General features: G+C 41.5%; 1 protein-coding gene across 1 annotated transcript; it reads right to left on the bottom strand.

Moving 5' to 3' along the window:
* Positions 1-13,540: 13,540 nt before the first annotated feature.
* LOC125766349 (arginase, hepatic) lies at positions 13,541-14,794 on the bottom strand. The gene has a single exon (XM_049432214.1). It carries the CDS (start codon positions 14,694-14,696, stop codon positions 13,617-13,619), a length of 1,080 nt encoding a protein of 359 aa, XP_049288171.1. The 5' UTR covers positions 14,697-14,794; the 3' UTR covers positions 13,541-13,616.
* Positions 14,795-16,727: the final 1,933 nt, after the last annotated feature.

The following is a 16,727-nucleotide window of genomic DNA, read 5'->3' on the forward strand; positions in this document are numbered from 1 at the left end:
ATCAATCATCATTAGGCTGGGATGAAGAGCTGCCTCAACATTTTCAACGAGATTGGAACAACTATGTGGAACAGCTTAGTAAATTAGCAGATGTTTCTGTTCCGCGATTTGTGTCATCAGCGTCCTATGTGGAGTTGCAGCTTCACATATTCTGCGATGCTTCAGAGAGAGGCTACGGAGCATGCTCATACATCCGTGTGGAAACTGGAGATGGTGAAGTATCTGCAATGTTGCTGATATCTAAATCAAAGGTAGCACCAATAGCGAAGAGACAAACCTTAGCTCGTCTGGAGTTATGTGCAGCAGTGTTAGGCAGCCGTTTGTATGGGTTCATAAGGGATGCAGTAAGAGTAAACCTTACCTGTTTTTTGTGGACAGACTCAATGACGGTGCGGCATTGGATTAACGCTTCACCGAACAGATGGAAAACCTTTGTAGCCAACCGTGTGGCAAAGATACAAAGACACACAAAGGAGTGTTCGTGGAGGCATGTTCCGGGCAACCAAAATCCAGCGGATGCAGTCTCACGTGGATGTTTACCACAGGAGCTGACCAATACGTGGTGGAATGGTCCATCATGGTTGGTAAACAAGGAAGATTTCTGGCCATCACAAGCAGAATTAAAGAACGACACTTTAATAGAAGACGAAAAACGTGTCGTACTCATCACCAGGCGAGAAGAAGAATCATTCAGCGAGCAACTATTTTCGAGATATTCTTCTTACTCGAAATTGCGGAGAGTCGTGAGCTACTGCATTCGATTCATCAATCGATGTTTGGGTAGACAAAGTAGCACGGATCGAGAGATCGTCGAGGAGTCTAAGTGGCTAACAACATCGGAGTTAGAAGCAGCGGAACGGGCTATTTGCAGAATGGCTCAGCGAGATTCGTTCACAGAGGAGTTCAACACACTAGCAAAGAGCAATCGAGTACTACAATCATCATCATTGAAATATTTGCATCCGTTCATCGGAACTGATGCTCTCATCCGAGTAGGCGGTCGATTGGGCAACGCAGATGTATCCAGGTCCGAACAATTTCCGATAGTTGTTCCGAGAAACCATGCTCTCGCAGAATTGCTAGCCAATTACTATCATCTTCGTTTGCTACATGCGGGACCACAGCTAATGTTATGTGAAATACGTCAACGATTTTGGATCCTCGGTGCTAGAGCATTAATTCGGCGAACATATCATCAGTGCATCCGATGCTTCAGATGCAATCCGAAACCAGTATCGCAACCAGTGGCACCGCTTCCAGTCGCTCGGGTTTCTCCATCAAAGCCATTTTCCGTCACTGGTGTAGACTATTGTGGACCAATCTACACAAGGCTCAATCGTAGAGCAGTTGCACGCAAAGCTTATATCGCTATTTTTGTTTGTTTTAGCACCCGAGCCGTTCACATCGAGCTAGTGTCGGATCTAACAACAGAAGCTTTTATTGCCGCTCTACGCAGATTCATCGCAAGACGAGGAGAAGTCACGGAAATCCACTCTGATAACGGGACGAATTTCAAGGGAGCGGCAAATCAGTTGCATGAGGTCCACACGTTGCTGAAATCGGAAGAGCATAAGAGTCGTGTACACCATTGGTGTCTAAACCATGCGATTAGATGGAGGTTTATTCCACCACGTGCTCCAAACTTTGGTGGACTTTGGGAGGCGGCCGTAAAATCTACAAAATATCATTTTGTCAGAGTAGTAGGAGAAACTAAGTTAACGTTTGAAGAAGCAAGCACGCTGTTAGCAGAAATCGAATGTATTCTTAATAGCAGGCCGATTACCGCATTATCCAACGATCCTGAAGGGTTTGAAGCATTAACGCCTGGTCATTTTTTAATGGGAAACCAACCCAGAATACTAGAAGAAGTGGATAGAACAGAAGTATCTACAAATCGCTTGAGTCGCTGGCAGTTAGTTAGCAAATTAAGCCAACAGTTCTGGAAGAGATGGCATAGGGAATATTTGCAAACTCTATTACCAAAAGGTGGAAAACAGAATAAGCACACCATCCTTCAGAAGGATATGTTAGTTCTCATCGCCGAAGAAAACTGTTCTCCAACACGGTGGCCATTAGCTAGGATAGTAGAATTACATAAAGGTACAGACGATATCGTACGAGTTATTACGGTTAAAACACAAAGGGGCTTGTTTAAACGTCCAGTATCAAGAATTTGCATCCTTCCTGAACAGAACTCATTATAAGTAAAGGGAAATAGAAAAACCATTCATGGGTTTTTGGTGGCCGGCATGTTGACGCCAAGCAATATGCAATACGCATGGCAATGAATTATAGGATATAGGATTTTATAACATACGGATAGGATAGGAACTACTATAAAATAATGAACTAAAATGTAATGAAATAATGAATTTAGTTGTAACGAAATAATGACGAAGGAATAAACAGTCGAACTTGTAACCCCGGCGAGAGAACAGCATTTTTAGCTTGAGAAGCGAGAACACATACTATATTGAAATAATTTTAAACATATTCAATGAAAAAAATAAACAATAAACGCACAGAGTATAAAGCATATTTATTTAACGAACAATAACTGTTGGATAAACATGCACAACAAATAATCAAAACTATTAAAGGAAAAGTGTGAATTTTACCGCACTGGTTAACTGTCCCTGTACCAACCGGATTCAGCAAACATCAAAATGTCGTAAATTATAATTTAAATATGCTTTTATTATTTTCCTCACTCAATTTTTTCACACTTTATTTCCGGCCACATGATCCTTCCCTTCCACTGGTCGATGCCGTTTGGCACACTTCCCGACCCGTCCTGCTGGCACCCAACCAACAGTTAAGTACTCTCGCCAACTCAACAGATTATTTTCTCACCACAATACACCATCCAGGCACGCATCGGCATGCACGGGGGACAATAAATCATACCGGCCGGATGCGATGGAAAACTGCAACTGCCCTGGTGCGTAATCAGCCAGGTAAATAGAAACCGTGCCGCTGCTAGGGGGGATTTTGTGAAAGTGAAAGAGAATGTGAGATAAAAATAAAATCCACTCATGCAAGTGCTTAAAGCGTGCGCCAAATAAAACTTGCCATACGAAACACGGAATCGAATCGTCCGATTTTTGCACCCAGCATTGGGGAATGGTATTGAGAAGGGAAAGGAAAACCGGAGCGCGGGAGATGGCATTCCCAATCCGGGACATTCAGCGACGCGTTCCGCGTGTAGAACATAAATTCAATTAAGTACATGTGTAATTAATTGCTAATTGAAATAAAATTTAATTTTCAGGTTCATTGCGGTTTTGCATAAATCAAGACCGTGGTGGAAGCGAGAGAAAAAATGGTTTGGAAAATAAAAACATTCACCCAATTGTTGTTCATCGCCGAGGCATCTACAGCCTCCACCAGTTCAAGTTCGTATGTTGTTGGTGTGTTTAAGCGCCATCCTTTACGAATGCTTTTTTTTCAGCACCATTATGAACATACCCCCTGTCACATGTGCAACGAGGAGAATGTTTGGCGCGAACAGAACTATGCCAATGGGTGTGCCAAAGATACGGCCTTCTTTCGGTAAATGGAGCATATAAGTGTAGTTTGCTAGTGGCATCCTTCGCGTTACATCCTAGACCCTCACAGGAAGGTAAGTTCGGTGTACGGTACGGCCGATAAAGAGGAAGCTTATTTAAAACGAAGCAACCACATTAGTCCCATCGGTCGCGTTGGAATGCAACCGAAATGTGAAGCTGAAATGTAGATCGCGTATGCTAATGAGTGTACCGCTGAATGTTGGATTCGTCCTGCCGGGGACGTTGCAGTGCGGTTCGGCATTTATTCCGCTCAATGGAGCGATAGTTCGTTATCAGTCGGTCCCGGGGTTTTCCGTAGGCACCATTAGCAGGATCACTAATTTTGTTGCCTCTTTTCTACGCCAGCCGTTTATCTCCGGTGCGGGAACAACTGACTACGGCTGGGTGTTGGTTCCTAGTTTCTGCCATGTCCATAGAACGTTTTGACCTAATTTTGCCTCTCGAAAATTGAACATGTTGTATGAAGTGAACAAAACATACTCGAAACAACATAGTACATAATTTAGGAAACATTTCCAACAGTTTTTAGATTAGGCTTATTAGGTTTACTTCTTTTGAAAGCGTATGGAAAATAAGTATTATTAATTAACTATTTTAAATATTATAGAAGTTTTAATTAAAACAATATTTAGCATAAAATTTTTGTATTATTACTACAACGTTTAAAACAAAATTTAAATTTATATTATGGTATGATTCGCGTGAGAATAAACATTTACATACTTTTTTTTTAATTCTACTGAGTGGTTTCTAACGAATTATTAAGTGTCTTTAAAAGTGATACCCAAGTGATGAAGAGAAATTATATTACAATAAAAATTGATAACATTGATTTGCTTCGTAATTGAGTATATATTTTCATTTATTGTCAATAAATACAACAGATCTAACGAAAATTTTAAATATTCGAAATACCTCTGTTATCATAAATTCTAGATAAAAAATTAGTGTGCTATTATATGGATTAAAATATCATATAATTGTCCAGCTTTTACTTTTTCTCATAAAAGAATATGGCTGAAAACATCATGAAGACCTTGGTAATCATAAGGAAATCGATCGGCAAAGTAAATGAATCGAGCACGTATAAACCTCAGCAAATGTACAACAGAATCGCTGTAAACCATGCACGAAATTGTTCCTTTAAAATCAATATCCTTACATCTAGCTTAACGCAATAAATTGTTTATTACTTTCCTTCACTTATCACCTTTGACTTGATGCCTCACATTGCGGCACAAGTGTTTACAAACCCAAACCTTCAACCAAAAAAACATCAACCACACACTGTCGGACCTGTTCATGCATCCTAGCCGCTATCCTGTAGCCCGTAGTATCCTCCCTGGCATCCTTTCCGGATGGGTTTTTGAGTAAACATTAAATTTTAAGCGAACTCTACGGAGCAAATATTTGCACAATTTCTGCTGGAAAACTCCTTCCACAATCGAACCAAGCAGAAGTACGTTAGTACGACCTGAAGCAAAGCTGCAACCTATCGTCCTTAGACGCGACCCGTAACTTATACATGCTTTGAAGCGGGATCGTGGTGTACCTCCTTCGAGAAACATCAATCATCTTTCATCATAAAAATTTCACACCACAAACTCATACACACACACACATATAACTAACATGTCTCGGTTACATACAAACACACACACAGACACGTCCCGGAAGTCAGTCATCGAGTGTTCGTGCTCTGTAGCAGCGAGTGTTTCATCGAAAGTGTCAACGATAGCGTTAGTGACGGCTTTCGTGCCACCGGTACGTATCTTTTCTGCCCGTAAAAACCCAGCAAGAGGGAACCCCATTCTCGATTCATGACCAGCACGGTACTGCGGCAGTGCGCTTATAACCTACTGGAATAGCTTCATTTTCTTAACGGCACGAAAGCACAGGACAACCCACGTGACTGGCACACCGAACCGGAACCAAAGGATGACGACGGGCCACCAAACATTTAACAACGATAAATTACCCTTTTTATTGAGCTTGAAATTTAGTTGTCAAAATTCAGCACATACACATCAGGCACACATATTCACCAAGGAAGGGTTTCTCAACCGACGGAGAAAGATGATATGGACAGGAAGAATGATCCTCTTCATTTCACCATAAGAATAGCTTGCATGCGAAGTTTCCCTGGTGATGGTGTCTGATGAGATTCAGAGAGCAAAACCGGGAAGTACCAAACTTTGCCACCGATGTGTTTGCGCTGCATTTGCAGAATGCACGCCTGAACTGATTGCGGAGTGACCGGAAATGAGCAACAGAAGTGGTAAATGAAAGAAGAAAAAAAACGTGAAACGAACGGAAAGAAAAGACACAGCTTCAACAAAGAAGGGGAAAACATTTCCTACAAACATCCACGGGAATATAGGTTGGTTGCATATTTTTCCAATTAGGACAAACTTTTCTGCATCGTACAGAAACTCTCTCTCATCACCCACCGTGCCTCTGCAATATTTCCCACGACCTTCGCTACCATCATGGGAAGAAAAACGATGAAGCCCTTTTGAAGTGGGCCGTAATTTATGAACAGATTTTTTCAATTTGTTCCACATCAATGACGACCGACAAGCATCATGTGGCTGGTTTCGAACAGGAAACTGGGGTGGGGGCGAATCATCCGAATGGAGCTCGCACACACTCTCCAAAAAAAAAACGAAATAGATCTTTCCACAAGATTTAGCTTCGCTTTTTTTGTACGCCCTTTTTTAATGAGAAGACCGCTTCATCAACCCGCTATCCCTATTATTCCATTCCGACCACCTTCCGGCGATTCATTAGAAAGTCTCAGTCCGGCAATGCCTGCGGATGTCCAGCTTCCTGGGGCTGGGATTATTAAACATTGCCACGAATTCGTGCCAAACCAAAAAAAAGTATCACCCATCGATTGCAGAACAAGAAAAAAGAAAGAGATCGGGGGAAAGCAAATGTTCCCGTTTGTCCCGCGGTCGATGTCGTAAATCTTTCCCAGCGAATTCATCCAGAATGGAAACGAATACTAAGTGTCCGATAGTTACGGTGGACTCGTGGTAAAAGAACGCGAAAATCAGAACCGATTTTTAAAACCCAGCATGAGTTCCATTGTTTGGTCGGTCTGAATGCTGAAGAATTGAATGCTAGATTCGGACGAGCTTTTCTTTGTTGGAATCATCTGCATAGTTTCTTTCTCACCGAATAACCCATTAAGTGGGATTGATCGGTAAGCGAAAAGTTGAAATTATTCAGCTTTTTTTGGGGAAAAAGAAACCAGTCACTAATGAGAGCAATTTTTCAATTTTACCTTTAGAGGATCGTGGGTTTTTCGTTGTTACAATAATTAGTTGTTTCCCTGGAGTATTCCATAAGCTGGAAAATCCTTGCAGCCATACTGTAGATTAAATGTCAAACTATTTTCAGATCAAAATTTACCAAATTTTCCGAGAATGCTGTTTTGAGCTCATCAGTACAATTGTCTTGTAAGTGGCGTGGATATGTCGCACATTGTTCCAACTTCGCTGTTTCTGCTGAAATCAAGTCCTAGCTATGGGCAGAGCAACTCAGTGAATTTGTCCTTTTCAAAGAAATTTTCAATTCAAAGAATGAGAATTTCGTTGCGAATTTTGTCGATAATCAATAAAAGAGTAATCAAACATAAGGTATTCGAACACTGCTTCTTTTTTTCTTTTTCTACTTTTTCTTCTTCTTCTTCCTAATATGCGATATGTCTGTGACATCCTATGGTCAATGAAACCTCGGTTTCACTGTCAATATTCAGCGGTTTACCTATCTTTAAGATTTCCTTTAGACTTCTGAGAGTCATATTGGCATTTGGTATTTGGGTTAATTTACGATTATTTGGGCTATTGATGTTTTTAGAATTCAAGCTTATGTTTTCTTATGAAGCTCATAATTTGTTTAATTGTTTTTCCGTTCCGTGTTTTCATCCTTCCAATGTCTTTTTAGGTCCTATAAGGACAGCGCTAATGGCAGATACTTTTTGCATGAAAATATTATGCGTCTGGTGGTCTCCGGCATTTCACATTTGTTGCAATTCGGCTCTACTGCGATTCCTATTTTATGTAACCAATATTTGGCTAGGTCGTGTCCTGCTAAAATTCTATTCATTTTGCGTATTTCTGTGGCCGATACGTCAACGCCTGTACATCTTGAACACATGCAACCAACATTAAGTATATGGTTTCTACTTCAAATTTATGAAATAATGCAACAGATGCAATGTATCACTCTTCAAATAGAATAAGTTTGATAATCCAAAAAGATAATTCCATATTGATCTTCTTCCAAGATAATTCCATCTTCATATCAAGTTCATCATCAAAGGTTCTACAATAATCGTTTTGAAAAATCACCTGACAAATTAATATCCAGTAGACTATTACTAGTTATTTCTATTTTTATCATAAATCATTCAATTGTTTATTGTTTAGAACCTACGCACTTTCGAATGCAATCTCATACCCAAGTACATTGGCCAAATCCATTTCAATTGAATTTTCGCCCACTCCCACATTCCTTTTTATCGATGATAAATGTTCCATCAATACAGCCGAAAGCACTTCATTCATTTACTTTGCGGAACTTTTGTTTTGCTGGCTCTTTTTGTTTGCAAAAACTCTATACAGTATCGAACTTAAAAGCCCCCCTGTGGACGATGAAGGACACCATCTAGCTACACACATCTTTTCATTACGGATGTCACTTGAAACGTTAGCCATACTAACCTAGTACTGGCCAGTATTCCCCCGATCAGAAGCCTGCAGTGCTATTCCCTCTTGACCGTGGAGGGGAAAAAAGTAAACCCATGAAACAATCCAATCCTCAAAGAAGCTTCACGATTGCCACTGTTTATCTATATTGAAAGCAAACACGGCTATTCCATTAATCTCCAACAGACCGCTATCAATTATATGATAAATTATTCATAAACAATGAAATGCCGTCTGACACTGGTCGGCAGACCGAACGACAGAATGCAAACTTACGAAACCAGAGCTGAGGAACACATACGTAGAAAAACCACGGCCAGAATGGTTCCTACCGAGCGGTAGCAAATGGGTAAGAAAATGAAAACCGTAACCATCTTTTCCAGCCACGAACACGTTGTGCGATTACGGCGAGATTGCCAAAAACGAATGATAACCGAAGCAACTTCAAGATAATGAGCTCGATTTGTAAACTCGGGCATACAATTCCCGCCCGGAACGGATCGTTGGATCGTTGAGCCATACGATAAGGCCGGCGAAAAAAAGAAGGAAAACCGCTGTATACTGTAGCCAGGTTTTTCCATGGCAATGAACCAAAGTGAAAATGAAAAAAATATTTATTACCATACTACAACGCGCTCCGTACCGTGTCGTCCGTTCGAATGACATTAGGCCAACCAGAGAAGTGATTTCGTTTTATTTCGTTTTTTCTTCACCACTCGAAGGAAAAACCACATCAACGGTATGTAAAAAGTGCCAGCGAGCGTAGGCATATAATTTCATTCCATCAAATGAATTTCGTTTGCAAAACGAATGAAAACTTTTACCCACTAAGCGAAGAGTAACTGTACCGTAGAGGGCTGGCTGAAAGGAGAAACCAGCAAAAAAAACCACATGGAGTTGTGATTGACGAAGAAAAGCACTCGATGAAAGTGAGTTCCACCGAAGAGGTATCAAAAATTAAACGACCAAAAGTCGTAACGCTTGCACAACCAATTGCTTACTGTACCTTACACTCTGCCATCGGGAAAAGTTTGCTTTTCTTTATGGAAACTGAGCATATGAAATACTGGAAAAGGTCATTTCCGACGAACCACTAAATGAAGACTAGCACGCAGATGAAATATGCAACGAACAGGAAAATGAAAAAGAAAAAATTCCAATGAAAATGCATATAAACGTTATTATTATTGACTTTGCTGAATTTGAATCGTTCTCTTCAATAATCATCTTAATACCACAAGTTCAACAGTGAACATAACTATTACAAGCTATAATAAGTTTTTACTGGTTTTTCATGCTGCTTTTAGAGGGATGGATGTTATGTTCTGTTATTAATTCTATGTTTACTGCATCCGATTCTTATTTGCCATTTGTTTGGTCTGCGATTATGATAATTGCTTTATGTTATCTTTTTGTTCACTTTTTTGTTATCTTTTTGCTATGAAATAATGATTTGGAACCATTGTATCTGTTTAGCCAATATATTTGATATGTACTACAATTTTTTTTTACAGAATATTATAGAAAATTTTTTGGATTGGTTTTATGTGGACGATGTTTGTAATAATGGTACTTCAATGTTTCACAATATGTTTTATTATTAAATTTTCAATTTTAATTTCAATTTCAATTTCAATTTATTATAGTATGTCTGCCGTAAGGCTACACATGGAGTAATAAATATAGTGTATTTTTGTGTACTGGAAAAAAATTAAATTCTTTTTTTCTGTTAGAACGGCCTGGCCGTATCAAGACTAATTTTACCACGTATCTACGTATGCTACGTTAAGACGGTCCGGATGGGATTTAATCCCCAGTCCTGCCGTGTGGGCCGACGCCGTTTATCAAATACAGCACCGGGCCGCCCCAAAATTTATATTCTTTAATACACAAAAAATACCAATGAATTGGATTAAAGAGTCGATAGAATCATAATTCATGCCAACAGAAACCAAAGTGAATCGTTTGAAACGAGTTGCGTAACTGAAATTTGGAAACAAATTTAATAGAGTTGCTAAGCCATGAAGTAATTTATGAAATGGATTATTCCACGCCACTTTGTAAATAAAATATTTAAATTTGCATACGTTAATCTAACACTTCAATGCAATTATCTAAATTGTAAACATTTGAACAACATTTTAAAATTAAAAAACATGTACGAAACATGTACTAAACTTAGGCATATTAAACATTTAACGCAAAACACTGAAATTTATTGGATATATATTCATTTATAACAAAAGAGAATATTTTTTCCCTTTTTAAAAGGGGAAAAATGATCTATTACAAATAAAACTGCTATACATTCAAGTAACGTTAAATAAAACACGAAAATTAAAATTATGGAATGTTTGCAATTTCTAAAATCTAATTTATTTTGTCAAGCAAACCAATACTCATATTTTGCTCTATAATCACTTGTTTAGTTAATAAGTAATTACGGTACTATTTTTAATATCTATCTTTTATAAAAAAAATCAGAAGCTAAGAACAAAATTTTACTCCACTCTGCCCAAACGATCACGGAAAGCCAAATTCAAACTTCACACAGCACCAACTGTATGGTTCGTTGATAAATGGTTAACCATAAGCAAGTAAATGATATCGGTTTGCGAAATGTCATTTCTTTCTTCCCATCACAAACGTACCCTTTTCCCAGTTAGAAGGTCCTCTACTTCGTGGTCACTTTCTCGTGGTGGTGCAAAATCGAATAAAAACCCTGTCTGTGCTGTCTGAAGATAGCAAAACGATATCATACCTTGACAGCTACCCAAAAGAATGCTTCCCAAAAATTTACTCCCAAAACATCCCCTCTCATGATGGGTTGCAACCCAGTGAAAGAGACTTTGGTATGTCGTAGAGACTCTCGCACTACTTGGCTTCACCAACCTTGCCACCGTACCGGGTGACTTGAGCACTCAGTTTGCGTGAAGATAATTAATTATTATGACGAGAGATTACACTTGTAATGAGTTTTGACCTTTTTTTTTGTTGGTTGCTCCTGTGTTACGTATCACGAATGAAAGTTTCACCCCACCCAACAAGTCGCCAACAAATGGCCAACTTTGTGACGGTAATATGCTTGTTTTGTGGTTGTCACTGTCCCTATCGTCACCCGCACTTGAACTAGCATCCGTTGTGCAGCAGGCAAACCACAACCTGATGTCACCCAGCCGGTTCTGCGGAAGGGAACTTCCATTTTCCATCACCTGACGGAAGGTCATACTCATCAACCGTAACCGATGCTTCGTTCCCGTGCCGTGCGTCTATTGTTCTAGCAGCTTCTAATGAAGAGTCATTTAAAGGATAGAACAAGATGAAAAGTGACCTTCTACTCGGCTTTCATCCATTCATTGTGCCCAGTAAGGCCCAACCAAGATACTCCCATTTGGAAAAGAAAAGGGATTTCAGCTGGCATCAGCCAGCCCAATCGAAGACAATGCAAGTCAAGAAAGCGATCATATTAAATTCGTTTATTTTTCGATGAAAAACTACGGCTCCCGTTAGCACTGTGATGGGCTGCTAAGCATAAATTATGGTTCCAAAAGTGTAGAAATATAAACTCGAAACTTGGTAGGTGCTGTGACACGGTGTAAAATACAGTCATTTTAACGGGCGGTGGCACGTATGGAGGCAATCACCTCGACAGGTCTTCCATTGTGAACGCAAAGCTCACCAAAGAGCACCATGACGGAACGGAAAAGGAACGAATGCGGGGCAATAATAAATCTTGTACGACCTCTTTCGAATGGAAAATGGTGTTTCGTATCCCGCCAGTACCCGGTACCGAAAATATCACAAAAGAAGTCATCATAAACACACCACTTCCGCCAGTTTCTCGGTTTTCTTGCCTTTCCCTCATGCTGCCCATTTAACGATTAGTGTGAAAACAAGAAAAACATTTCAACATTGAAACGTACCACCTCGGCATTTTCTGCAACCATAAAACTGCACATACGTACGTTGTGCCCGCACGCATCACCAATGGTTTTTGGTTGAAACATTGGTCCCCAAAATGTGAAGCATTCACAACCCGGTACTATATCCATTTTGCAACGATGAAAAGAAAAACAAAACATCTTTCAATGGAAGCTTTCAAATTGGATTTTACCCGCAACACTGCTCCCATTTTCACGGAGCACAATGTGCCGAAAGAAACACCCTAAAACACCGGCGAAAAAACACACCTCTCTGGACAAACATCTCGAACATCGAACAAACCACACCGGAGAGCAGCAATAAAAGTCTAAATTCTAATTTGGCAACACATATCGTACACTACTTTGCCAAAAACTAGACTTACCGAACACGCAACACACAGGGAGGTACAGGTGACCGGGCGTAGGAATGGTAGTGTAACCGCAACATTCGTAACAACTCCCACTCAGACGGAACATCTCCTATGAAATCGTCCCGGAAGGGAACCGTGTCCGGGTACTTGGGTTTTGAGGAAACATTAAATAATACTCTCAATGTTTTCCGTCCTCCTCACCACTCGGGCAGGAAATCATAAATTACCTTTTATCAAGTGCGTCCAGACGGGCCAGTTAGGTTTCGCTTTGTTTCGGTTGGGTTTTTGGTTTTGCGGGACGGCAAGCAAAACCACAACGAACTCAGGTACTTGCCACCATTGAATCTTGCATCGGGTATGCATCCGTTCAACCGGCTCCCGAGTGTGTCTTTTTGTTCCCCCATTCAAATAACTTTACTCTGCATGCTGCAGCTTCTTTTACGGTGTCCTCATGCTCACTTGCTGGAGCATTAGAGCTCCACGCTCGATCCTGTGGTCTTTTGAAGTTGAAGAATGCATATCGACTGCCAAACCGATTGGAAAAATGGAAAGTGGCCAAAGCTCCATTCCACAGAACCGTCCCAAACAGTGTGGAATGTTCGATTAATAACACTTCCATACCCAACACACAAACTTCCAATCTTTTCTTTACCCACGCAGCACGAACACTGCTCAAGAAATTTATGTTCTGAGTCAGACATTACCGAAGCCAGAAATATTCGTTACTCTTTGCGTTACTCTACAAACTAACCTTCACAATATTAATCTGCCATCGAACGATACTAACACTAACCAAATTCTGAACCCCAAAACACAAATTAATACCACCCACAAGGTAAATTTTTACAAACCGCTTCCGACAGAGTGTTCGTGTTTGACAATTAGAACCGCACCGATTAGTTTCGTCCATCCGGTGTGTGGAGTTGCTTATGAGGAAGAGAGCTCACCCGACGCAATAAATGTTCAGGAATACAAAAAGAAAAATTTATTCAGTTACTTGTACATAAAACAAGGGCAGTTTTGGGAGTTACCACTTCATCACTTTTGTAACAAATCCAACGTGTCGGCAATGTCGCCCTTACGGCTATGACCACAAGCAGCTACCAGTAGATGTACTGCGGCTTCCACCGTTCGTCGTACGTCCTCCGGTGTTCCGATGGCCGGATTTACCTCCACCAAATCGACCGCTGCCAACCGGCCCGTTCCATACGCCTCCTCCATGATGTAGATACCCTCACGAAGCGTCAAACCACCGCGCACGCTCGTACCGGTACTGGGGGCTTCCAACACATCCAATGAATCGATGTCATAGCTCACATGCAGACTTCGTTCACCTTCCGGATCGATACGCTCCAGCGCCATGCGCATCACCTCCCGTATGCCGTACTTCTCCACCTCACGCATACCGAACGCATTGATGCCAAACTTCTCGATGATCGCACGCTCGTACGGGTCCACCGATCTTAAACCGATGTAGGCGAGATTCTTAATCGAGATGATCGGTTCCTGCCAGTCCATGCCCGGAATGTACGGCCAATAATCGCACAGCTCACGTGCAAGCAATGCTACCGGCATACCGTGAATGTTTCCCGACGGTGAAGTTGAGTTGGTATTCAAATCTGCATGAGCATCCACCCAAATCACGGCCACATCTTTGCTATGATGCAAATGGCCATCGATAGAACCGATCGCGATCGCATGATCGCCTCCGAGCGTGATGCACAACCGATCGTCATCCAATACCTCCGTCACCTGATGTGACAAATGTCGGCTGCAGCTAGCCACATGTTCCAGCTTCTTCATGTTGCCCACCTTGCGACCGTTGAAGTTGAGCGCCTCGTACTGAATGTCACCAAAATCCTTAATGTTCAGCTTGGGCGATATCTCCTGAATATGGTCAATAAGACCCGCATCTCGGATCGCTTTCGGACCTAGCCCGACTCCCTTCTTTCGCTGTCCCTTATCAAACGGCACACCAACGATTCCGATTCGCTCGTAATTGATCTTCTTCGGTTTGATCGTCGCAAAAGACGGATCCTTCGACGAGGTACAATAACTGCTAACCGATGTCCCAAAGGCACGGCACGCCAACCTCGCCAATGCTATCCGTGGCAACATTTATGAACACTGTTTTTAGTTACTTAGCAGAGAGCACACACTCTCCCAATGGTTTTGAGAAGACTGAATTGACATGAGCCAAAATCGAAACAGTTCGTTTCTAATCACATGACGGCGATAACCTTGCCCTTGAACAAACGAATCTCGACACGCTTATCTCCCGACAGGAACGATGCTTGTTCCATGGGCTCGCTCGCTGTTGTTTGCGACTGTCACTTTCACTTCGTGTGGACGAGGAAGTGTAGACCCGGCAAGAAGGCTAAGCTGAGCTGAAATAGTTGCGTGCGAGATAGCGTGTGGAACAGAAGCGTTTTGCCCGATCAGTGACGAAACTGTGTTTTGTTTGGTTATTATGTTCGATTATTTTCTAGATTGTGTTCTACGCCATGCTACGCGTGCAAAAGAGCTATTTTCGACTGCGTCTTAAAATTCTAGTTCATTGACTGATGGAATCGTGTTTTGCTTTTTAGTCGTGAGGGTTATCAAACCTTGAATGGACACCTGAAAGCTGCGAATACCGAAAATACTGGATCATGTACAGGCAACAGGGTTGAACAGCATTACTCCGAGAATGTTGGCCATTAACGCACCACGAACGTCATTTTCTTCCTTCCATATGCTTTAAAAGTCGGCAGCAATATTCTTCTATTTTCTTGGCCTGCTCATGGTCGAGCATGTCGCAGAGTTATGGTCTGTTCTCCAATCCGTTTCCAAGAAACTCGGTCCAGCGCTGCAGTCCTCCTTTCACGGCTGCATCTCCGATCTCCGGTTCGTCCCCACCTGATCCAGCCAACGGGTTCGTTGTACTCCCCTACGTCTCGCTGACGAAAGGTGGGGCATGAGTCCAGCATCCTCATCACGTGCCCCAGCCATCGTTTCTTTGACAACCGTCAGAATATGTGCACCGCCAAACGGCTCAGCCAGCTCATAGTTCATTCTCCACACGTCCTGCTCGCACACACCGCCAAAGATAGTTCTTAGCACACGCCGTTCGAAAATAACAAGTTGATCTTCTGGATCGCTAGAGTTTGTCGAGCCCGCAGTAGGCACGAATTCCCGGAACATTGCGCCTTCGGATAACGCTGCTCATGCTGTTGCCCGAAGTTACTATCGTACCAAGGTAGCAGAACTCCTCTACCACCGCGAGACCGTCGCCGTCAACTGATACTCTGCTCCCGGATCGCGGTCTATCACGGTAAGAGCCTCCGGCAAGCAGGTACTTTGTCTTCGTCGCATTGATCCTCAATCCAATTCTATCGACTTCTTACTCGAAGTCAGATTAAGCACCGTTAAAAACAGACTTGTGAAACGTATTAGTAACAGTAACATCACCAATGAAACTGGAGTTGTCGAACCCCTATTCTTGAACGATATCACCAAATGATCGACAGTTAAGTTATGCAGAACTTTCATTCAACAGCAGTTCCGAAAGTCACCAACAAGTAACACATGTTTGGACTTCTTGCTACAGTTTTTTTGTTAAGATGGAGTAAAGTCAACCAATGATCAAACTTTCATTCTATTTCAGATCCTCCAGAGATGCCACGAGCAATTGATGATTGACTGGCATGATTTTATAGACTTTGTCTCAGTATACGATACAATACATCAGATCGAGCTATGAAATAGCATACAGACGAATTGATTTCAAGCAAGCACAGTTATTGGGTTACAATGTATAGAGTGTTTGGTGAGAAGATCGTATCAAATATTCAAGTCAGGGAACATGGATGAACTCTTCAGTTTGGTATTTAGTATAGCTCGGGAGGTTGTCATGCAAAGTAGGGTTTCGTCTTTCGGAACACAACATTTACTCATTAATACCAATTTCTGCGTTTCACATAAAGAATTATATTTGGACCGTGAATGATCCCTGACCGTGAATGGGATATAGACGGAAAAAATAGTCGATGGCGATTTGTCTGGCTTGCGATGGCGGAACAGTTCCACGAACTTGCTGCTATTTTTAGTTATAGACAGAATAGTTATAGTCAGTATTTACTTACAGACAAAATAGTACCATTGTGTTCC

This window comes from Anopheles funestus, chromosome 2RL (assembly GCF_943734845.2).
Source record: "Anopheles funestus chromosome 2RL, idAnoFuneDA-416_04, whole genome shotgun sequence".
NCBI classification, from domain to species: Eukaryota; Metazoa; Arthropoda; class Insecta; order Diptera; family Culicidae; genus Anopheles; species Anopheles funestus.

What these genes read in the sequence shown, in the direction of transcription:
- LOC125766349 (XM_049432214.1), bottom strand. Translation starts at nt 14,696, where the DNA reads ATGTTGCCACGGATAGCATTGGCGAGGTTGGCGTGCCGTGCCTTTGGG.